This window comes from Gymnogyps californianus, chromosome 1, assembly GCF_018139145.2.
Source record: "Gymnogyps californianus isolate 813 chromosome 1, ASM1813914v2, whole genome shotgun sequence".
In the NCBI taxonomy this organism is placed as follows: domain Eukaryota; kingdom Metazoa; phylum Chordata; class Aves; order Accipitriformes; family Cathartidae; genus Gymnogyps; species Gymnogyps californianus.
In genome coordinates, this window is record NC_059471.1 from 115879550 (window position 1) to 115904562 (window position 25013).

General features: G+C 43.0%; 1 protein-coding gene across 2 annotated transcripts; it reads right to left on the bottom strand.

The window, feature by feature from the left end:
* Window positions 1-267: 267 nt before the first annotated feature.
* On the bottom strand, window positions 268-23026 carry VGLL3 (vestigial like family member 3). 2 transcript variants are annotated; one of them, XM_050901272.1, is made up of 4 exons: window positions 22891-23026; window positions 13374-13626; window positions 7410-7910; window positions 268-862 (listed from the first exon to the last, which is right to left on the bottom strand). In XM_050901272.1, the coding sequence occupies exons 1-4, from the start codon at window positions 22987-22989 to the stop codon at window positions 819-821; spliced, it is 897 nt and encodes a 298-aa protein (XP_050757229.1). In that variant the 5' UTR covers window positions 22990-23026; the 3' UTR covers window positions 268-818. The 2 variants fall into 2 exon arrangements, with proteins under 2 accessions (XP_050757229.1, XP_050757221.1); XM_050901264.1 differs by having other exon boundaries at window positions 13374-13629.
* Window positions 23027-25013: the final 1987 nt, after the last annotated feature.

Sequence of the window (25013 nt, forward strand, 5' to 3'; positions counted from 1 at the left end):
TTTGCTCCATGCTAAAGGTGTTTGCAAGTTTCTGACAATCAGCACAGCACAAAGCCACCTTTAGAAGCAAGAAAATAAAAACACCTTTACTACAATCTAACACCAGGAAAAATATTTGGCTGAAACTTTAGGTGCGAATTATACTTGCTTAAGCTAGAACATCAAAATCTAGTAATGTGGAAACAAGGAAGGTTTAGCTTTTTAAAAAGAAAGGAAAGATAGACATTTGAGGTAAACAAAAAAACCAAAATGCACAAACACATCACAGACATCTAAAAATAGCATTTTATACATTTTTTTGCCAGTGCTTCTCTGAGAGCAAGTTCTTTAAACAGAACTTAACAATTTTACAATTTTTTAAAAAAAAAATATGTCATCCTAAAATAGCCCATCAATCCTTACCCAAACTTTCTGTATTTCTACAAAAATAGATGCACAGAGAGCTACAAAATACTGTATTCCTGAAAGGAGGCGCACTGTAGTCAAGGGAGAGTCTTTTTCCTGACAATTGAGACTGTTCATAAAAATATCAAGCTGAACAAAACAAAACACTGTTAAAGGAGCAGAAAGGAGTTAGGTTGCCCAGCTGCAGCAGGCTCACATGAGGAAAGAAAGAAAAGTTAAGTTTTTGTTTTTTTCCAACACTGTGGGACCCATAAATGGCCTTACAAACAAAAGGCTCAATAGCAAAACCAGAATGGTTGGCTCTTCATCTTCATGTGTGTCCTTTGCCCCATGCAGAAGGAGTCAACAACTGTTATATCGCCCGCCCAGCTGCGCTGACTCCAGCCTCTAGCTGGTCTTAATTTATCTGAACTTCAGAACCAAGAAGTTTCCTTGCTCTTGTCCTGATGCTGTAGACCTACATTTCAGAAAAGAAAAAAAAAAAAAAAATTAAAATTTGATACAGCTGTTTCCTCCCCCTCCCCAAGCAACTGAAGTAAGGATAAATAGGTTTTGATTTAAAAAAAAAAAAAAGAAGAAAAAAACCCCACAACTTACCAGCCTAGTGGACTTGTTAGTAACACTGCTATGGCTCCCAATTTTTTAGTTTATGTGGGATAAGCTTAAACCACTCTTAAGTTTTAGACTGGTTCAAGCGGTTCAGGAATGCTGATAAAATCCTGCATGCGCTTCCTTGTTTTGACCTCATTTGGAGCATGGCATGGTGTAATAAAATCCTCCAGCAAGGTCTGCATAGATAATCCAGTATGCAACAGAATAATTTTTCCTGATAGGGGCCAGCCACAGACCCTACCTCTTTCAGAGAAGGCCTGTGACGCTTCAGGATCTCACAGTTTCTGTAGCATTCCACCTTACAGAGAAGAGAGGGAAAATGTTCCTGCAGCATGTAAAAAACTCAAATAATTTCACCTACAGTGTGTCAGATTTTTAGCCAAGAACGGCTAGTGCTTCCACATGGGAAAAATTAATGATTTTCAGCTAGCATTTGTTATGAGTTCCTCTAACATTTTCCTTTATAAAAAGTGAGGACTATCTAATAAATGTGGTGCTATGTTGTGGCTTTAGCATTATAGACTTGGAACCTGTGTTATAATCTGGGATTTCTCTGCTCCAGAGGGATTCAGTCGTAGCCAGATTTACACCCAACAAGGCGTATACCTAAAATCCAGACAATAGAGGGGGAGGTACGGATAAAATTTCCCAAAGAAGATACATTCTTGCTCATTTACAGGGAAAGTAAACAGGAGAGAGGTGCAGGCACATGTTTTCAGAGGTAGTAAGGCACTTAGGACTCATCGATTTAAAACCTGCCCCTTGATGTTCTGAGCTAAGTAAATCACATTTTGTGAAAGGAAGGTGCACTTCCCAGTATAAATCATCATTGCTATATAGACAGCAATGCTCCACTCTGTGTCATACTACATATTGCCCTGCTACATAGTGTACGAAGACCAATGCATCAACTATCTGATCTGCTAAGAATTTAGGGCCAATTTCACCACTAATGTAAGTAGGTGCAACTCCAGACTTCAACGATGTTGTAACCATTGAAGTTCCATGTTCATTTGATCTTTAACCTGTGAAAATTGACAGATCCATGTGCTAAGCATGGTTCTCTCATTTCCATACCTGATCACATAGTGAAACACAAGGGAAGACCCCTATGTTTTCAGAAAGCCTAATAGGCACGATGGGTTCAGATCTGACCACTACGTCCTTGTTTTAAGAGTACAAACAGTTAAATATTTAATGATGATGAACATCATTTCAAAGTTGAGCTACAAAGCAATTAACAGTCACATAAAGGACGACAGCATATGGCTCTATCCATGTGAGGATTCCTAAGCAGTGTCCAAACACTTGTGTGTCCAGTAGCGAACAGATAGGGAAAGCAGAGCACACAGGCATAGCATGCCAAACCCTGTTCAGTGGCTTTCTGCTCCATTTCACATGCGCTTGCACCTATTTCTTTAGATCAGAAAAACTGGGATATCCCACAACTAAAATATGCTTGTAAAAACATGTTCAGAGACTCTTCACTCAATGAAGATGTCTCCCTGTTGCTTAGGAGTTACTTGGTTTCCTGGCAGCATCATTCACAGGCGAAGTCATCATAAACTGCTGTTAGTTTCCTTCAAAGCTCCCTCAAAGTTAGTGATGATGATTTTGTGTTATTTTTCCCCTGCTGTTTACGATTTTTTAAACAAAGATGACAAAAAAAAAAGGGGGGGGGGAGTCAGACAGCAGAAACCTTTCAGAGTGTAAGGAAGTCATATAAGTTCACCAGTGGAGCACTAAAGCCCACCAGAGGCAAAGGAAGCCTATGAGAAGAGAAACAGGTTATATGGCTCCTACCAGTTTAAAAAAAAAAAGACACACACACCTGTTTAAGAGGATGTCCACCTGATAGTAGCAACTGGTAGAAGGGGAATAACAGCTGAACAGACACCTTCCTAGTTAGTTGTCTTTGCAACAAACAGAAATAACTGTAACAAGGAGGTTTAAGGTATAGCTATTAAGTCTAAACAGCCAGAGAAAACAATCCAAAAAACCAAAGTTGCCTTAGTTACAGAACTGAATGTGGAACACTTTCCATGCCTTTTCCTCATTATATTCCCATCTCCTTCATGGCAAGGCTATCTGCAGTTCTAATACGTCATCCAAGTGCAACCCTGCTACTAACCCAGAGCTTTCACTTGCAGCCTGTTGCAAGAACATTTTCCTCTGAGCAAAGACATCCTCGCCTGCGTTGCATGAGTCAGTATTGCCATACCAGCACAACTCCCCGTCTCTGGGATACCAACATTATAGCTAATTGCCACACAAGCAGAATGCAGGTTCTGTGGGAACATCTAAACAAACTTAATGAGCTGTGACAAACTCATGGGGTGTGTGCGAACAGACAACTCTACAGAAGGCAGCAGACTGACCACTTGAATTCCATATTCAACGTGACACACTGATGTACAGGCATTTCCAAAAGTGAACTTTCCATAGTTAGCCAGGACTAGAGGATGTCAATTAATTCACCTAAATTTAAAGTCATGCACCTCAATGTGCATAACTTTGCATGATAAAGGATGTGCACCTCAATTTTAAGATAGACTTACAGCCCTCAGGTATGCCAAAATCCTGCTCTGCTTTTAGTGTGCTGGGGCTACAGGAAGCCTCCTCCAGCACATCTGTCCAACAGCAGGACAGGATATCCTCCTAGGCTCTGCAGTAGCAGTGCAAGTTGCTCTGCTCTCCTCCCCACGGGGCTGCCCGCATACCTGGCAGCTGCCAGTGCAGCCAGATCCGACTGATCACCTGAAATGCTCGGTGTGCAGGGCAGCCTCCCACCCTGCTCCTGAGGAAAACACTGATGGCTGTAACCATCAGCTCCACTGCAAGACAGCAATTCCCCTCCCCACCCCCCTGGTCTTAAGTGCTCAACTCAACTTGTGCACCCTTAACGTAAACACAAGGATTTAGCCCTGACACTGTGGGATTAGGGCTGCAGAAATGCTCTCTGTATGTATGCCATGAACCGCAGTCAATGCTGTTAGAGGCTGACCTTGCTTTGCTTGACATCAGCAGGGCAGGGAATTGTGGCCTAAACCACAAACATGCTGTGCTTATATCAATAGTTTTAAATTAAGCACCATAGCTTGGGCACTTCAGCTTTGGAAAGACACTGCATACCAGCAGCCACAAACATAACAGGTTTTAATAGATTTTGATGTAGACTAGCATTTTCTTTAATCCCACTTGTACCAATAAAGAAGCTTCTAAAAGGGTTAATTTGCAGCACACAATGTGAGGATTAAGCCACATTTAATGGGAATCAGGTAGCTAAATCCCTCTTCATCCTCTAAAATGGGACCATGTAAGTTCAAACAGATGTGCAAGACAGATCAATACTTTGTTAGCCCTATGAACAGTGATACACTGATGTCCCACACAATCTGTTCTGAAACATAAATTCTCAAACTATACCATGCATGCAAGGGGAACCCCCTCTTAACCTTTGAAGTGATTCAGCATCATCCATTCATCCATCAAATATTTGGCTTAGTATGGCAGAGATGCCACAATGTAGCTGGAAGAGCATAAGATTACAGCCAGCCTACCCTGATCCCAACACTATCATTCCATATAATTCAGCGTGAGGAATTTTGCAAATGTTTCTATAATCGCTTGTGACAGTAGCACAAGAAATGTGACCCACAGTAAGGCAGAGGGGGAAATAATTTTCCTATCTAAAGGGCTCTGAAAAGCAATGTCTAGGTATATACCAAATGAGCTTTTTTATATAAATCATCTGAAGCTCATGGAATCTGATATATTGACAGCTCCACAGGTTGATGTCTTTTATTCTCCAGGGACATATGAGAAATGACTTCCAGAACTGAAGTTTTCTTGCCACTGTGGCCTTATCCTACTCTGGAGAAACCACTTCTATGCCGCAGAAAGCCCGTACACTCTTCCAGGCCCTTCAGTTTTTAGCCTTTCTGTTGAGATTGCTGTCTCACATTAGAGTTAATGTAATGAAATTCTGTGTGATGTGGAGACTTATCCAGTACAATCCTCCCCTGGAGTGGACATGGAGCAAGAAAAACTTCACCTGTGCTAGTGAATGCTGGATGCGACTCTGTGGTGCTTCAGCAGTCCCCTCCTCTCCCCCGCAACACAACACACCTTCCCTGGGATGACACCATTTGACATGCACGCAAAACACTGGGGCAATTAAGCTCCCTCTTTTCACCATGATCATGCCTCGAATGCCTGTCGCCAAAGCATTTGTCTCAAATGTACAAGCTGCAGGCAAGGCTGAAAAGGATGCTCAGAGCCTTCCTGCCCTTCCCAGCAAGCCTCTGCTTGGAGAGCACAGGAGACATGAGTGTGCAGGGTAAGAGAGCAAATAATTGTAATGTCACAGGCTACTACTACCTGCTGTGTTTTGTTGCTTGCTCCCTCGTTTCCAAAGCCTTATGTGCCAAACTGGGGCTCCCTGATAAGGTTTTTTGCTGTTGTGTTTCAGTGCACGGCCATTTTGAATAGTCACAAACAAGTGAGACATCGGTCTGCTGAGATCCTCTGTTCCTGCAAACCAGTCACACATTTCCCCTCTTTCTTTTCCCCACAGGAACTCATGTACTAAAACCCACACATCCAGGCACGGGCCAGAAATTAACAGTTCAGGCCTTTTCCACTGCCTCCCATGCTGACTAGACAACTATAAGACATGCAAGCCACTGTTAAGCACTGCCAAATCAGGATCCTGACAAAATTAGCATCCAGCTGTACGCCTCCATAGGGATTTTCACAAGGAGCAGGCAGCACCAAGCAAAGGCTATGTTAGTCCTGTAAGGCAGTGCTAGGACTCATAGTCCTTTTTGAGGTACTGTGCTCTTACAGAAAAGAGAAAAAGCACCTGGTTTATTAGGTGTACTACTACCAACAAAGTAGCAGTAAGCAAACCAACTTGCCCAGCACTGAAACAACTCACAGTCTAGGCTGGACTTATACCTAAGCCAGGTAGTGGCTTCTCCTGACTAACAATCCCTTATGCAGTTCTCGGCTCCATCCCCAAAACGTAAGTCAAATACCAGAGCTCTGGAGCTGGGCTGCTGGGGCTACTGTCAGACCAGGGGGCTCATCCCCTCTGCTGGTGGCAGTGCCAATTTGCTCAGGCTTCAGAGAAGGCAGCTCACTCCCATTACGGAGTTTGTCAGAAGGGCAAAACTTGAGATCCCAGTCTTGTCAGATTACCATTTTATACCCAAAAGCATAAAATGTAATTCCTATTGTATTATTGGCATGGCTAGAAATGTTATTAATAGACATAAAATTGTCCAGTGTTAAGAATCCTATTACACTTTTTCTTAATTTCTTGCGGCAGCAAGTGGCATGGTATTTAGAAGAGATTATTGGTTCCCAGTTGCTATTAAGGGAAGACAGAGAAATTTGTATTAGGTTAGCTCAGTTATAACTGGGGTTTGGGTTCATAGTATTTCATATTTAAGAAACATTCTTAAATCTCTCACACATTGAATCAGTTAGCTAGAGCTATCAAGAAGAGAGACAAATAGATACTTTAAGGAAAAGGGAACAGAGATGCAAACCTAGTGTTTCCTTAATAAATAACATAACGTGTTTAAGAAGTACTAATCTGCAAGCATTGCTGCTGGTGAGGTAAATACCAAGGAGAAAAAGGAGACCTCAATAGTGCATATGAGCTCCAGGATGGATGCACTGGAAACTTAGTCACCCATCACCTGATTGCAAGCAACCATGAACAGTGAGGGCTGCTAGACTGCTCCTAACACTGAGATGAGAACCTGCCAGTCAAAGCTCGCAGATGCAGATGTAGTTCAGGGAGGCTGTCCTATGGCTACAGACCCTGCAGTAAAATTAATCTAATTCACAGACCTCTGCCTAGACCCTACAGAAAGAAGTTTAGTTTGATGGCGAGCACAGCTCAACCAGCATCTCTACTCTCTATGTGACACCTGGATACTAAACAGGAAGGAAATGCTGATCTGTTCCAATTTAGATGAGTAAGATGCAATCTTCATGTACTGACAAGTTATTAGTTCAGTCCTCATTGGAGCTATATTTTGGTGAATGCACATATGAATTAGCTGAACAAGCTGGAAGCTTCCACATGGAAGTTTAATTAACCATTTCCCACAAGATTTAAACAAAAAAAAGTGTATCATGTCACAACTCATTTGGCTTGAATGGGACCAAGGCAGACAAAGGTCTCTCAGCAAAAGACAGTGAGAGCTGGATGTTTCACAGCTCATCTGCGCTGACAGCAATTTCAGGAGGGATTCCCACCTGGAAATATATTTGGAGAAGGCTCTGAGAACAAGCCCTGCTTCAGCTGCAGGGAGTCCACTTCTTTGCTCAAATTCTTCCTGCTAAAACAAGTCACAGACACAATCGAACCATCTTACCTGTGTCAAACCCAAAACTTGGCACAATGTCCACCGTTCCATGAAAGGCTCCAGCCCATGCTGAGGTAGTGCTGGTGACAGCAGCGGGATCTGTCTTTGTCACGTCACACTGGGGAGCAGGAATCCTGGCTGCGCGGACTGAAGGCATCAGCAGGGACCCGTACCGGGGATCGCGGTGTGAGCTGGGATGGTGATGGTGCATGTGTGGATGAGGGTGATGGCGATGCATGTACACGTCATGCATGTGTGCATATGAAGGGCTCACCTGAGATGCTAAAGGATAATGCCAGGATTCAGATGCAGCAGGGGGAGGAGGTGGGGCAGTCTGATGAAGGCCGTGTCCTGGCCAGCTGCTGGGGTCTGGTGTTGGGAAGGTGCCTGGTGCAGTAACGGGGAAATCGGGGTGTACTCCACTTAAGCATGGTGGAGGGGGAGGCTGATAAGAGCCGGTCCAAAATGAAGCTGGGAAACTGCTCCTTTGGCTTGCAATTGTTGAGCTTTCTGGTAGAGAGGAGAGAAATGAATTATGACTGAAGCTGAACAACAAATTTAGTGACAAAAACCCCACAATGACTTTCTACTCTCTGAAATTTGTAACACTGAACTCAAGCTTCCTCAGCAATTACAGAATCACAGGACAGTTGAGGTAGGAGGGCACCTCTCGAGATCATCTAGTCCAACCCCCCTGCTCACATGGGGTCACCTAGAGCAGGTTGTCCAGGACCGTGTCCAGCCAGATTTTGACTGAGATCCAAACTCCACAACCTCTCTGGGCAACCTGTTCCAGTGTTTAGCCACCCTCAACAATTTTAAAAAAAAAAAAGAAAGAAAAAAAGAAAAAAAAGTGTTTTCTTGGGTTCAGATGGAATTTCCTGTTTTCTAATTCATGCTTATTGCCTCTTGTCCTGTCAGCTAGCATTGCTGAGGAGAGCCTGGCTCCCCCATCTTCATTCCCTCCCATCAGATATTTACACATATTGATAAGATCCTCCCTGAGAAGACCTTTCTGCTTCAGGCTGAAGAGTCGCAGCTCTCTCAGGATCTTATGAAGGAATTATGAGGAGAGACTAACTCCTGACCAGACCAGAACACATCATTTAGAAAGGCAGCTGTTGTGGCTGTCAATGCTTCTGAGGACATAGAACCAGGTCACACTGCAGAATAGGAGACATTTGGCTAAAGGAAGAATACCAGATCTTGTCAAACTAATTGCATGCTTCGATGGGATAAAGATCTTATCTAACGCATCTTATGTTAGTCCCTTACAGAATATATCATGTTGCCCTGTACCCAATAGGATCAGACAAGCAGAAACATCTATGTAACTGAAAGAAGTTTTTGTCAGAAATAAAAGACTCACTGCTTCTTACAGCTAGGGCTCAACTTATATTTAAATGGATTCCAATACCTCTACATTATGAAATCACATTCTAAAAATTCCTCTTTTGAAGGAGCGGTTAGTGTTTTTGATGTGTAGGAAAGTATTGGCATCTCCATTCTCACAATCCTCTTGCCAGCTCACGTTTAAAAGTACTGCTTCATGCAATATGTCTCAGCTCAAATAGGGGTTTTTTTGGTCAAAGATGGAAACATAAAAATACAGGACTTCATCTCTGATGAAAGAACAGTCATAAAAATAGCCTATGGAGAAATAAAGCCAGGGAAGTTTAATATTTGATGAGGCGAGGAACCCTCTGTTCCTCATATAACATTTACAAAAATATTTTTTTTTTTTTTTAAAATGACCTTTTGTTTTGCTTTGTTTAATAAGCAACTGGAATGAAACTTGGGTGAAGACACCATTGAGAATGAACAGATTCTTCAAACGCTCCTGCCTCTGAACTTTGCTTACAGAAAAATATTTTGGAAACAAAAACTGTAAAAGTGTTTTCTGACTGCATCACTAGGACACTCATGTATCTCTTAAAATCCATTAAAATCACAGAAATTTTTCCACACATAAATTGGCTTTGATTTAGGCAGTTTACTGAGCCTGATCAACTTCCAATATTGGAAATAAACTTTGCAAACACACTATGGACAAATGTAGAGAACTTCTTTTTGTGCCAAACTGCTTCAGAGGCCGCAAGCTTACCTAGCAAACTGTACTCCAATATGGCTTTCTTCAAAAGGTTGCTTTTTTTTTAGCAACATATTTCTATTGTAATTCTTGCTAGAAGACTGGAGGGAGCTTCAAGTATATTACAGAAACCTCAGCACCCCTCCAAAATTGGTATTGTTCCTTGTTTGTAAATTGTTCCTTGTTACAAGGGATTAAGCTGAGATGGAGAGTGCACGTGGCTTACAGTGTTGGCAGCAGGGCTGACAAAAAAAAGCAAAAACAAGCTTCTTCATGTCCAGTCTCTTGTTTTCCTCACTGCTTAACAGAGGAGCACAGCTTGACAATTCATTGCCAGTATTCTGGAAAATTAACCTCTGTAATCGAGAGTTTTTGGAAACTATCTGGCTGTTATCTGCACGGAAAAGCCCTAAATCCAAACCATCTCACTTCAAAAAAGCACAGAAAACCACAAAGTATCTGCAGGACAACTTTAATACCAGGAGAGAGCACTTTAAACCACTGGATTTGCCTATATAAATTCATCCCAGATCGCATACCAGCTTGGCTTTACCAACCATGCAGAAGGTCTAGACCACAGAAAACATGTTTGATCATCTCCATTTTTCAAACCTGTGCACATTTCACAAAGCCATTACCGCTGTCAGAAACTGTCATGGACCAGCCCCCACCGAGACATCATTGAGTGTAACTGCAGAGGCCAACCTCACTGGTCAAGGTCAAGTCGTGTCACTGGAGGCACAGGCTCCATCCAGGTTATATGAACATGCAAGAAAACTTCATCCACCCTGAGTGCTCACAGAGGATGCTACTAAGTGTTAAGTGTGCAGCAACCCCATCAACAAGAACCAACTCTGTGTTGAACCACAACCCCTGACCACCACACATTTCCACTGTGTTTGAAGGGTCCTCTTTCCTTCCCACCTTTAAAACAGCGAGCACAACCAATTATCTTTACAGATACCATCATGTCAGATACCTGGCCTCTATAGGACATGGCAATGGAGAAACAGCCATTTCAGCACTGTCCTTGAGAAAGAGAAAAAAAACAATCTGAGTGGCTTCCATGGGCTTTCAGGAGGAGGGAAGGAGGCGTTTAACAAAAATTGTCTGCCAAGAAAGATACTACAGTTACCACAATTTCCTATTCTAAGTACAGGGAGACAGGGAGATGGCAACATCTCAGATACCACGAAGTGGTGACTAATGCAAATGTTCATGGTGGCTGGCCAGCGCGCACTGAAAACATGCCAAAGCACACATGCTGTAAAGAAGACAACGTATGGAATTTTCTGTAGTACAACATTACTTCTCAGTTAAGACAGGATGAAAAAAAAAAAAAAACAAACAAAACCAAAATCCAAGAAAGAAAAAAAACCCAACACTTTCAGCCAGGAAAAACATGTTGATAAAAATACCATTAAGGTAAGATTAGTTTCAAGGTATCGTTAGTTTCATTAGCCCCTGCAAAAGATTTCAGGTAGCTACACCTACAATTGAATATTCAAAGTCCATGTTACCAGAGCCAGTTGTAGGGAACTATATTTTATAAAAAGTCAGTTTTGAAGTTAATTTTAGCCTAAACTGATCAATATTTTCAACATACAAAAGACAAAGACTCAGTGTTTTCAGGACAACAGGTTCTATTTTCTATACATAAGCAAAATCCCTCCTTGAAACAAAAAAACCCACAACATCACCTTAATGATGAAATTACAGTTTGCTCTTCCATCAGGACACTAAAAAAACCCCACAACAAGATGAAAAAAAAAAAAGCAGAAAACATTACTAATCCCTCCTTTCAGGTAAAGGAGAAATAACACTGTGAGCCGAGTAGCCAGTTCATGCCCACACTTTCCATTTAAATCTGTACCTTCCAAAACGCAAAAGCTCTTTTTTTTTTTTAAATTTATCTTTGAGTAATTTATTGACAAAAATTCCAACTACCCATGAAGGTTATTTATAAAAGATCTTCAGGCTAATGATATTTTAACTTCTTTAGGTAATGGGATACAAATTCACATGCATTTGCTGTAACTGAGCATCTTTGACAACTGTACATGAACCAGAAGACCAAGGTGTTAGCATCGTTCCTTCCTCACTTTTTTCAAGCAGGCATGTTTCAGAAACTCATTTGGGCCTGACAAAACTCTTGTTGGCTTCTCTTCTCTGGAGAAGCAAATACCCTCAGCTTTCTCAGCGTCCACAGCGCAGAACCAAGCAGCCCTGCCCAGCAGCCTCCCCAGGGATTTTCATACCGCTTCAGCAGGTGCAGCAACAGCAGAGGGCATATCCCCTTACTTTATTCCCGGAAGACTTTCAGGACATGTAGACCTCCATTCCCTGCTGATGGCATGGGGCACATGGGGTCAGGAGGCAGCACGGCTGAAGAACCCTTATGCCAGGCCACCCTGTCCACTGCAGAGCCCTCTGGGGAGGGCTGTGCAACCACGGGGGGAGCCAGGGAAAAACAGCAGGGTATGTCTGAGGCCAAAGAGAAGACACACAACCCCACCCATGATATGTCTCCAAGCTCAGTGAAGAGGGCTTGCTGTAGGCATGGGGTCTCTGGGGACTGCCTTGATCCCATCTCTAAAACATTTATAGCCTGTCTGGGCCATTTATAAATGCTCCAGTCTCCTTTTTAGTAAGCATAGATTCAATCCTGCTCTCAGTCGAGTCAACGGAAAATTTCCCATTAACATTAATGGTCCCGGCTCAAGCCATAAATTCCTCTAGCTCCCTAGCCACTTGTGCTGACCTTTGCTTAAACTTCCTCGGATTTGTCATCATCCTTCTGCAAAGCAAGTCCTCCTGTGCTATTTTTCTCTTCACAGTGGTTTCCAAAAATCCCATCTCTCTTTATTGTCTGTGACTTTCATCAATACACTCTCACCTCAACATTGCTGATTATGACCACCACCTCTCCTACAAGGATCCTCACCGTATCTCTTTCACTCAAGCCGATGCAAGGCCGTTGCTTATAATACTTAGTTCGTGTCCCTTTGCCAGTCCACATAAGGACATGATCACAAATAATGCAGTAGTGGATCTGAAAAACTTCCATTCAACAAAATGGAAATAGTGTCTTACTGGCATGCTTTCCCCAGTCACCAATTTTGAAATCTTATCTGTAAGGTCTACGTAGTATATCTGGCAAGATCTGCTCTTTGTTACATTGATCATGCTTATGTACATAACAAGACATAAGTGTTATGGCAGTATGCAAATACCCCGCAGTGCCTACCATGTTTCTACTCTCTGCTTGGAAGCAGAGTAACGTCATCCCCATTTTACACACGGGAAGCCAGTAGTGACGGCTATATCTCTCCCGTGAGCTCTGCCTGTGGGCAGGCTGCAATGCACCACACCACACGGCTGCAGCCACGTGGGCCAGGGCTTGCACCCGAGCCTGTGCTGGCTCCTCCCTACCTGGAAAGCAGCCATAGACAAATCTTAATCGCCTGGCAAAGTCACCAGAGAAGGCTGCATGGGTCTCCTCACATCCGAGGCCAGCATCCCAAACAGCTTTGCTCTTGCCTCACAGGCCAAGTTTCACACTTGGAGCTTAAAAATAAGCCTCCAACCTTGCAGCAGACGTTTGTGAGGCCGTGTGAGCTCTGCCCCGTTCCTTCCAGGCCTCGGCGGAGCTGCGGGCTATGGCAAGAAAGGGAGACGCCTGTTTCTTCCACGCCTTTGGCGCCTCTTTGCCCCTTTAACACTTCAGATCACTCAATCCCAAGAAGCTCCTCACTTCTTTCAAATTTGAGGGGGATTTTTCCACCTCCACAGGGGAGCAAAATTTCAGCTGCAATGCAATATGCGTTACCATGACACGGACCGAGCAAGCCACACCACAGAGAGCAAGTTACTGCTCCTCTTACCTCTCCACAGAGGACTTAGCCCTGCCTTGCTCTTGGTAAGGGCAGTTTCTGGATTGAAGCTACTGGCTTGGCTCAAAGCTCTTGAGAAGTGTTCATCCACTACTGAACCAATGTCTCCCTGGAAGTAAGTGAAAAGGACGCAGCGAGAGTTAAGGTACTCCATCTCGGCAGGCTGGTCTTTCTCATCCTCCTCTTGCTTGCTGGGAAGGGTCACTTCCAGAGACTCCTGCATCTTGTTGTATACAGCTAACTTCTTCTGGGATTAAAAACAAAACAAACAAGAGATGTATCACTGATGGCACTCAGTGCAAGCTCAACATCTGGTTTCCTTAAAGAAAAATAACTGAATACATTGAATATTCATTTCATAATTACAGTTGGAATACAGGGATATTTTGCACTGACATTTCACGAAGAAGAGATTACCAGCGCCACTTAGAGTTTTTATTCGTCACACACAGATGGACCTGCTTCTCAGGCCCGTTTCACAACGACAATTTATTGGCAATGGCTTTCACTCAATACCTTCAAAAGAAAACAGACAGGCTCTAACAATTCACTCCTGACTCCCACCTGGAAAGGGTATTCCCATCACTAAAGGCTACAGAGGTCAAGTCCAGCCCTGCGGAAGGGAGGCCAGATACACAATGTCTGCATTTCACCCATCTAGCTGAACATGCCACCAGGTTTTGCCAGCCACACTCCCCCAGTTGACAGTACATGGCCCTCTGGACTCCCCACATCTACTCGTCACTCAGGGCGTAAAGATGGGAGAATTTGGTGCTTCCTGAAAAATTTTCCACTGTATTATCAAAGTCCACAAAATACATAAATTCTCACTCACTGCCAAGAAAATTTTTATCATAGGAAGCTATACCTTAGGGCGGTGATTGGGGTTTGAGGGGGTTTTTTGGTTGGTTGATTTGGGGTATTTTGTTGGGGTTGTTTTGGGGTGGGGTTGTTTTTCCCTTTTCCTTTTTTCTTTTTCTTTTTTAAATACCAGCTTCTGGAAAAAAGGACAAAAATTCAAATGATAAAAAATTAAACATGTGATCTGGGGAAAGAGGGGGATTGACAAGTCTGCAAACACATACAAAAAAATTCACCCCAAACCAAAAACACAGAGAAGCATATAAAAAAATAAAACCCACATAAGCCATCTGTGAACGGCTATTTCAGAATCTTCTCTCTCTCTCTCTCTCTCTCTCAAATCAAACCTAAATGTCAAAATAAATGTGTGTGAAGATCCATTTTGCATGGAACATATTTTTCAGATGTTCCACTTTACAACTGTTTTCACAGAAAAAAAAAATCTCCCCACAACAGTCAAGCTGCAGGAATCATAGCTTTTAGCTAGCTAGCCATTTCCACAGCTGATTTTACACATAAGCAGCTTCAGGAACCCAAAAACAACTACAGCACATATGTAGAAGTATTTCATAGCTTTTCCATAGAATTACAGTTTGACTTATCTTTTATGGTTTGCTTGGCAACACTTTAGCACCATCAGAATCTCTTTAAATTTACGTTTTTTTTCCCTTTTTCCAGAGTTGTTCTATACAAAAAGTTAAACAACTACACTGTCTATAAAGTTCCATTTATACAATAAATACACTTGTCCGATTTAGAAATAATTGAAAGTCGTTTTCCAATCTTGTGTACCATCAATATATTTACATTCGGTGCTTTCTAAAATCATCTAAGCCGATACAAATTCTCTCATTGTAATACAAAATAGATACTCTGGGGCTAAGTCTTAATTATGACTGGTTATCAAAAAAAATAACTGTAAGAAAGAGCTATTGACAAGTGGAATTAAAACCTATAATACTAAAAGCTTATAGCAACTAAACATTGTATCTGACATTGTAGTAGGTTAACTGATAAACATAAAAGAGCTCAGTAATACCTTTAATACCGATGCTGTTGCATGAACTGCAATGAGGTGTGCAAGTAATTTTATTTTATAGTTTGGGATATGCAGACAATGGTCTGGAATTCAAGTAAATCTGTGCTTCACAAAGCAAGTTATACCGTGGCTCTGCTTAGCACAGTATTACTTAGACGTACGGTTTTATCCCAAGATCCTATAATACATAAAGAAAAACTGTGGGATTCACTTTAAAAAAAAATAAAGAACCAAAGATGAAAACAGCAAATTAAAACAGTTTTACTAGAAACTAAAATTGCTAAAATGAAACATAGTCTGAGGCTCTGAAACATATTTTTGCAAATGCAGAATTTGGGGTGATCTATACTATTTTTATAAATGCTTTGTGCCTTCTGTAAACAAAAAGTCTCCTAACATTTGTTCCTGAAATGCTAAGATATCACTCATAGTGAGCTTCATGGTTTTGCCTAAGCAATCACAGAACGATGAGACCTTATTAAGTCAGAAATGGTTACAACAATATAGCATATACAGGAGACATATGCATTAGAAATCTGTAACACATCTACTTCAGTGACTTGATCATTCTTAAAGGTGCACCTTAACCCAGATCCTCTTAAAAATGCAAGACAAGTGGTTGGGGAAGGTGTTTTTTTCATTTTTGTTTTTGGTTGGGTTTTGTTTTTTAAGTGGAGATAAAGTATGAAAGAGATCCTTTATAGAAGTCTAAATAAATATTGATCTATTACAATATCTCAGGTGCAGTGTATATGCCAGACCTTGAATACATGCAACACACTTTAAAAGTTGACTTCTATCATTATAGGTACACTATTTATATTTATACTGCAAGTATGCAAATACACATAGAAGCACGCAATTATATACAGAAACACATCATTTAATATAGCCCCTGGCTTGACTTGGTTATCAGGAAGGAAGTCTTTCAATGTTCCTATATAGAGACCGGAGCTCAGGAAATTAAAACTTATCTCCAGAGTCGCTTCTCTGTGCAGGAATGTTCCCCCTTCCACAGCCTAAGAATCTAATTCATTTTCCATTTCAACTCTCTTCCCTCCCCTCCAGTCCATGGGCAGTCATTACAAGATATTCTGAGCACTTGCTGCTTTTGAAAACACCAAATCTGACCTTTTTTTTTTTTTAATGTAAAAAAAGATCATAGTACTAATGGACAAGTACAAGGCCTTGTGTATGGACTGAAGTTATTTACAGTGAAAAGCTGTGTTTTGTGGTGACTTTTTTGCAAAGGATGAGAGTTCTAAATTAAAAGATTTTTCAAAACAGCATCAAGCCTGTGATCAGACACAGATCTAATTAATTTGAATTTCAGGAAGAAATTATCAGCCTGTAATTACAGAACTCTTTAAATAAAAGACTACAGTGAGATAAAGTGACTCAACAAGTTTTCCTTGCATGCAACGTATATACATCCTTTCCGTTGTATACATCCTTTAACAATGTTTTTTCTCCCCCCAACTCCCTTAAAATACCCTGTCTGCACACAAATTCCATATTACTTGTTCTGACCTTAACAGTAATCTTCTCATAGCATTTCTCACTGCACTTGTGTGAGTGGAAAAGTATGCAAGATCATCAACTGCTAAATGAATTTGTCCCACCATCATGGGGTGGGGGGGAACAAAACCAAAAAAAAAACAGGTTAGGTTTCTGGTAACTAATCCAGGCTAGCCCACTTTCACATGTACTTTTTTCATACGGACAGTTCTGGCGTATATTTAAGTAGCCAACGGTATCTGTAAGATCTTTACAAAGAGTATTTTCTGACCAAACACAATGTTATTTCTTGCCTATGTTCAGGCCACCAATACTTGCATATATTCATTAAATCCATCTCTCTCTTCCTTACAAACTAGAGACTGACATTAAGCAGCCTCTGAAAAACAAAATAAGCACACAAAATCTCATCTTGGCCAAGACCCAGAATACAGAATGAAAAGTCAGCTTAGCTTACTGGGAAATAGGGAAATTCAGCATCTATAGCACCTGATGCCAGCTTAGGTAATAGACCCCAGTTCATGGCTGAAGGATGAGTGCTACAACCTCTGGGTAAATAGTGCTGTACAGCCTGGGCTGAATTCAGCTTAAACCGACATTATTTTTGTTATTTCATATATTCACAAACAGGCTCTTCCAAAGAGAATTTAAAATCTTAACTGCAAGTTGTCTAACAAAAAGAAACTAAAGGTCGATAGCAAATCACTGCTCATATGGTAGTATTAAAGAGAAGGTTTATACTGGATAAGCATTATCTTGTCTTCTGGAGGAAAACTGACCACTTTTAGACCAAGAAAGCATGTGGTGCAAAATCTCACACAAAACCCCTGTCTTGAAGATTCCTGTTATTTTCTGACATACCCTATCCAGAACCAAGCAAAATGGTTCTCATGAAGTGAAATTCTGGCCACATTAAAGCCAATGGCAAAAGTCCAACTGACTTCAAGGGTCCCGGATCTCACCCAGGGTGTCTGGTAAAAATGTCAGAACATTCCTCTTCGCAAATTGAAAAAAATTCACTTCCAGCTGAAACCAGCTAGTAAGCAGCAAAACAGAAAAACAACCAAGCACAGTTGAGAAGAAAGAAAGTTTTACTTTAGCCATGTTTGAATCAAAAATTCAGGCCAGCTTTTATTTTTCATAGAAGCTGGTTGCCTATTCCTACAACTTATTATCTCCATACATGCCATCATATAGCATATGGTCCTGTATGCTCCCAAGCATGAAAGTCTGGTGTGCCTGTGGCCACCTGTTACAAATTTTCCATTATGAGAGAAAGAATAGGAACCAAAAATAAAGAATAACTACACTGAGGAAACACTATATGACCCTACCCTGAGAAAAAGGCTGTCATTTGACATAAGCTTCTGAGAAGGAATTTCAGCAACAAACTCGAGGCAAATCACGGACAGTCCTCCATTTGTGGAGCTGTCTGCCAAGCAGGCTCCTATTGACAACACAGAAAGTATTCACGGAAGAAGACAATTTCAAGCAATCAGGGCATCGAATACTGGGCCTGAAAATGGTATTTACGGCATGCCCTGAAAACATGAAATGTTAGCTTCTACCCTCACAAATGAGCAAGCCAAGAGCAAAGCCACACGCTTGCTTTCAGGTGAGCCACTCTGTTTGCAGCAGTAGAGCCTGGAGCTCCTGCTATGCTCTGCTGATGGAGGGAAGCGGTGGAAAAAGAATGAATTTATACATCTTTTGCTGTACATCTAAACAGAGATGTACCACTAAAGGCTAAAGCTCTATTTTTATGTAGATAGGGCAAGATCAAATAGAATTTGGTCCCAATCAGAACGACAAAGTAAAGCAAGCCAGATTTTTTAAATCAGCAGTGTCTCATGGGATTAAACAAAACAAAACAACAAAAGCCCCTACACAGGGCAAGACTTAATCCAGATTTTACATCCTGTAATTCTCAGAGTAGCCTTTAAAGGTGAGTTATATAGGTCTGATTCAGCTTCCAGTGAAGCCAATAGTAGGGCAAACACCAGGCTTCCAAACAAGCCTTGAGAAAGCATCTGAACCACAGAAACTGAATGTGAAGCTATCTTCTGCTGTTATCTGCAGTGTTAGATACTGCGGACTGCCACACGGTATAAGCAGTACAATAAGCCCATCCTCAGAGTTGTGAGCACGTGATACAAAGAACTTTACCGAAAAACTAAGTTACAGCACATGAATTAGGGTTTAGCTACAGCCAGCTCACACAATGTTAAACGCAACTTGTCCTTGTCTGCAATGTTGTTAGTTTGGAAGGAAGAGTTGAGTTAGTGACCTAATTTGCTAATGAAGACAAACCCTTATCTGGAAAAAGTCTGTCTACAGCACTGCCAGCAGAAAGTCTGACTTGAGCATATCACAACTCTTTATGCAAGACTTGATCTAGCAAGGATGGTGTTGGCTTTGCTCTCTACATCTACATACCAAGGAGAAATTCCAAAACTACCATTTACTGTAACTTCCCATTTCAAAGGTCTTAAGCTCAGCTGTTAGCGAGCCAGGGTGAATCCTACCTTAGCCTTGGCTCTGCAGCTTGCTATACCTAGATTGACAGGGCATGGCAAGCCGTCACGGCATTTCGTGTGCGCCAAGAATACAATGGGATCCTTCACCAATTATGTGTTTCCAGAGTCTCTTCGAATGAGCAGCTCTGTTGCACCCATTCCTCACCCAACCCATAGGAAAGCCAAAACTTACTACTACAGCTGCACAGCCCCTCAGGAAAGCGTATGATGAAGAGCGTTTTAATTTTGCCATTCTGACGGGCTCTACCCTCCTGCAGGCACGGCTCCTTACCACACACAGGAACACGTTCTTGTAACACTGGCACACACTCGCTCTGTCTTTTGGCAAAGGAATATGGAAAACCCGTTTTATCCGTAAAATTAGGGCCACACCCCATTTTCATCAGTTCCTTCTAGCATTGTACGAGCATGTACATATCCATACTCCACTTACTTTCCTCCAGCAAACACCCTGGACTTCAGCAATCTCAAAGATCTAAGGTGCTAAGCCTCCACTCCCATTAACATTCAATAGGAATTCAGGCTTCAGCCCATTAAGCGCTTTTAAAAAATCCCATCTAAACTAATTTGCCAGCAAGTCCTTTCTTGGCTAAGAACTGGTGAAAGCTAAGCTTCCAGAAATTCTGCATTTCTGTGCAAGGCAAAAATCAGTTCTGCGCTGATTTTAAGGGAGTGAAAACTACAGATACAGAAATGTGGGAATAACTTCAGAGTGGGGTAAATTTAAAAAGGCATGATGGACCATCCCCTAAAAAAAAAAAAAAATGTTACTTCTGCACAACCTGGGTGCAAGCTAGTCTATCATTTAAAAGCAATCCAAGATCTGTTATTTAAAAAAAAAAAAAAAAAAAAAAGAGACGACCATTCAAACCCCTTTCATGGCAGAGCAGTGACACAATGCCAGCCGCTTACTGGAGACACTTCTTCTGACCTGCGTATGCAGCACACGACCTACAGAAACACGATGATGTTACCTCTCCAGAGAGACACCGTGGCCCAGAACTTGAGCCTATACATCTGCAACGGCAGCTCTACAGCTAAGGAGCTTGCTTTACTCTTTAAAGGATACAAAACTGATACCGAAAGCTGGCATAACCAATTACATGTTTCTGATGGATTTATTACAAATACCTATGAAGATACACAAGCTTTAGTTAGAATAACACACCTACATCTCCTTGCACTGAGCAGGAAAGGAAAGCCAACAGGAGCACAGCGCAGAGGAGCTTTCTCTCTCAGAAAACAAACCATTTTACTGGGTACCGAAAGACACTAGAGTAGTACAACAACACTGAAAAATGCTTCGATGGAGTCCTCGGATATTTTAAGAGTGAGCTCCACTTTATCAGCTCCAATGCAGAGCTTTATTTTTAAGATATCCCACTAATTCATCTTCCCTCACTGTTATTTTTAAACCACAGCTTTAATTCCAGCAAAGAAGAACATTCTTTGAAATGATCATCATTCTCACAAAGAGTGCAGGAGCGTTTTACATGTTGAACACATGTGTAAGAAGAAACAAAAAACTGGCAACAGATTCTTCATCCTTCTTTCTTATGCTCTTTACCAGTTGATTAAATGTCCCTGACAGGACAATTCTGAAGAAACAGACACTTGCAAAATGTCATACATTACCCAAACAATAAATCTTTCCACTATGACTACAGATGCATGAGGAGTTCATTCTATGTTTACTTTTTTATTATTTAAAAAAGATTGGATTCAGAGAAAATACATAAACTGCTCTAAAGTTCACAGCTGTTAGAGGGTGCAACATTCTTAGCTCAGCAACGACAGCTCGGTTTTTCAGTCTGACATTTGACTAGTTTGTGAAGACCCTCCAGCTCCAAATATTTCAGGAAAACTGGCACAAGCAGGATTAACTAAAACAAATTGTCAATAACATGCAGGCTAGCAAGGTTTAGAATGTTTTTTGGTGAAAACTGGATATATGGTGCTGGGCACGACTCATGAGCTGTATTGGCTCAACAGAGCTATCTATGTTTCTTGCCTTGCATATCTACCTCCACTTTTCCTAAATAACATAACCCGCAAGAACTCAGTTTATTTAAAACGAAATTTCAGGAAACTTTGGCATTCATTAGGGCGCCTCTGGGACATTTCATATATGGTGCTGCTTTCAGCTGATGGAGAAACTTCATGATTCTGTTTAAAAATAAAAAGCAATTGCACTTGAGCGTGACACAGCTGCTAACGATTGTTTAATAGATTTTCATGTACTATGTGTTCTACTCTCTGGATCTGTAAGAGAAATACAGCCGATCAACTACAGAGTTAAATGCCAAAAAGTTCACCAAAGTTTCAATTGCAGTTTTCTACTTCTAGGTCTCTTAGTCAAAGAGTCAAGTTATTTGAGATTATTTATTTATTTTCCCTCCAAATCACACAGGCTAACAACTGGAGCTCCAGATATTCAAATACAAAGTTCATAACTAAAATTACTGAATAGATGGAAGGTTCTGCAAGCTGTGACCTAGATTAGAGAAGAAATAATAAGGAAGGCACACTGCAATAGACAAAACTCACAAGTTTTCCACAGCTCGTGTTTACAGCGAACAACATGAGCAACCTGGGAAAGTTCGCTGGGGTATCATTTCTGCAAACGGGCTCTCTCTCCCAACAATAAAGAAAAAAACCAATAACACGCGATAGGAATTTTAATGTTTTAGCCCATATTCGTGTCTCCCAGGCAAGTTGATATTAGGGGTCACTTCCCATGTACGGAGAAAACAATCTTCATGGATAATAATGATAAAACCTTATGGAATGCAGCAACAACCAAAAAATGTATTCTCAGATGACTACATTAGGGCCAAGTCAATATTAGTCCCACTTCACCCACGCACTGCATAGTCTAAAAATGCTGTCAGCCTGATAAGAATTTCCTGATTCACTTTTTTTTTTTTTTTTTTAAAAAATACATCTGATCACCAAATTCAGCTGGAAACTCGCCTGAGCCGATCTTCCAGGAGGGCCGGGGCGAGCGGCCCGGCGCGCCCCGTCCGCGGGGAACAGCGCGGGTCCGCTCCCGCCGGCGGGTGGAGGTTCCGCCCGTGTGCGCGCCCGCGGACCGCACCGCACCGGCGAACGGCAAAGGCGCAGCTCTGCGCCGGCAAAGCGGGCGAGCGGGGAGGCTCGTCAAGTAACGAGCGACGGCGGAGAGGAGGAGGGGGAAGAAGGCAAGAAATAACTTTCTCCCCCTTCCCCACTGCAGCCGAGCAAGCCAATACCCACCTCCCAAATACAAGAATTTTGGGAAAAATTGTTTTTCTTTTTAAAAAAGGTCTTACCAGGCTCCGCTGCTCTGGGGCACCCTCACCAGCTCCCCGCATCTCCAAATCAGGCCGGGGGCTGCATAGCACATCGCTGGCTGGCCGGGACGGAGGTCTCCGCCCCGGCCAGCTAGCGATGCGCCATGCAGCCCGCTAAGGGGGGGGCTCCCCAAAAAGCCCCCCCACGTCCCGGTCCGCCCCACCGCCACGACTTGCGCGGTACCTCGCGCAACCCTTCCTCCCGACCCCCCGATACTCACCTGCGGGCAGCCCGCCGCGGACGCGGCGCCGGCCAGATAGCGGGGTGCCCCGCACGCCGCCGGGGCGGGCTGCTGCATGGCCACGTCCGAGCAGCTCATGGCCGCGGCCGCCCCGCGCCACCGCCGCCTCCCCCTTCTTCTTCTTCTTCTTCTTCTTCTTCTTCTCCTTCCTCTTCCTCCTCCTCCTTCTTCTTCTTCTTCTCCTCCTCCTCCTCCTCCGCGCAGGGCGGCTGCGGCGGGACGCCGCGCAGCCCCGGCTGCCAGCGCATCTTCGGCGGCCGCCGCGCCCCGCGCCCGCACTTATAGCGCGGCGGCGGCAGCGCGGGGCGCCCCGGCGGCGGCGGCGGCAGCGGCAGCAGCGGCGGCAGCGGCGGCGGCGGGGCCGCGGGGGCGGGGACCGCGCCCCGCCCGCCCTCCCCGCCGCGGCTCCGCGGGCGCGCAGCACCTGCCCCCTTGCCGTCCCGCGGAGGGGCCGTGCCGGGGGTCCGGCGGCTGCCCTTCGCTTTGCGGCAGGTTTGGCCCCCATTAGTATTTATTTGTTCGCTTTTGGTGCGAGTCCCCGTCGCTTCTGGCTGGGGGAGGGAAGCGCCCCGGTGGCGGGTTTCGGACCGTGAGAAGCTCGGCCAAGCTTAAGCAGCGTGGACTCCCCATAGTCCAGCGTCACCTGCACCAGCCACGCTTCACCTCCCGAGGGATCCGTCCTGGAAATTCATCTGGGAGGCAGGAGGAACCCATTGTCCCTTAGGAGGTGGCAGGTTGGATGCATTTTCGACTAGCCTGGGAAGTCTCTCTTCCCTCCCCACATTTGGTGCACAATGTTTAAAAATAAAGAAAGAAATCAATTCAGCGTACTGCTCTACTTGAAAAATATGCAGAAAACCAGGATCTGGTTGTGACGGCTCCAGACCTGTTCAAATATATTCATGGCCTACCTCTGTACACACATTTTTGCCAGAGAGCTGCCCTACTGCAGTCCCGCACTTGAAGGCTTTTGATACCATTCCTCACATGGAAAAGACTACGCATATGGCTTGTTAGCATTATCCCAGCTTACGAGCCTGGGAATGACTACACTCGTTTGCTCTTGTTTTCTTCTCATTTGGCCTAAAATGAATTATTTCAAGTTTCTTTTTCACAAAATTTGTTTTGAAGTTTACCTACATTTAATATTGGCCAAAAATTGAAGCCTTCAATCAAAAATTCTGAATTTATGCTCGCTCTCTCTCTCTGTATATATATACATATGCACAAACACACACACATCTCCTTGGCCAGAACAGTTAGATGAATACACAAGGTTAAAATAGCTCTGTCTGACCCCAGTAGGATTCCCTGTTTATAGAAAGCATTTCGCCGAAACATTCAACTGCAATACTTTGAAAAAAGATCCAATTTCCTGCAGGCATGTTTAATTTTTTTTTTATTTTTTTTTTTTTTTTAAGTTTTGGGCATACAGATTTTAAGGTAGCTATATACTTTTTTAATAGCACTCTGGTAATCTGTTCCTGTTGCATTTTGTATATCTACCTAAATGGATTCAACCTTAACTGTTAACCTTTGCAGCCACTCAGAAGTTTCTGCAGGGGTACAATACACATACAGCATACACTTTGCCGTACCTAACGTATGGGCTTCTGAACAGTTTCTTCAGGGAAACAGAAAATCCAAGTGCTGATTGCTATCTACAAATCTCTGGTCGATTTCGGCCCTGTTAATTTCAGAAATCTCTTTGCCCTCGTTTCCTACCGCAACAACAAGCCTAAGGCAGAAAATGATCCCGACAGCAACGTTTGCAGGAGCCGGAGGCCGTCAATCGGCAATAACAAGTACCTCCTTCTGAAGTTCGCTGTTCCTGGACATGCGCCTGATCCTGACCTGGAGGTTTTTACCGCGAGCGTACGGCCGGCCTGCCTTTAGGCATTCCTCCGGCTGCCCTATCTCCTGGCACCCGGCCTCCTCGCATTTGGACGACTGGCTGCTATCCACCCTCGCAGATCCTCTCAGGGAAGTTGTGCAGCTTGCCGCAGAGGATTGTGAAACATGTTTCCTGTTTTAGGTTAGATGTTGTTTAGCACCATTCTGTCTGAGGTAAAACACTTTCAGATGCAATGGCAGTAAGGCCT

Excerpts from the sequence above, each read along its gene's own strand:
- VGLL3 (XM_050901264.1), bottom strand. The coding sequence starts at position 22,989 with ATGAGCTGCTCGGACGTGGCCATGCAGCAGCCCGCCCCGGCGGCGTGC. Across the intron at positions 13,630-22,890 it reads CCGCGGCGGGCTGCCCGCAG|AAGAAGTTAGCTGTATACAA; the intron begins GTGAGTATCGGG and ends TTTTAATCCCAG. Across the intron at positions 863-7,409 it reads AAGTTTTGGGTTTGACACAG|GTCTACAGCATCAGGACAAG; the intron begins GTAAGATGGTTC and ends TCTGAAATGTAG.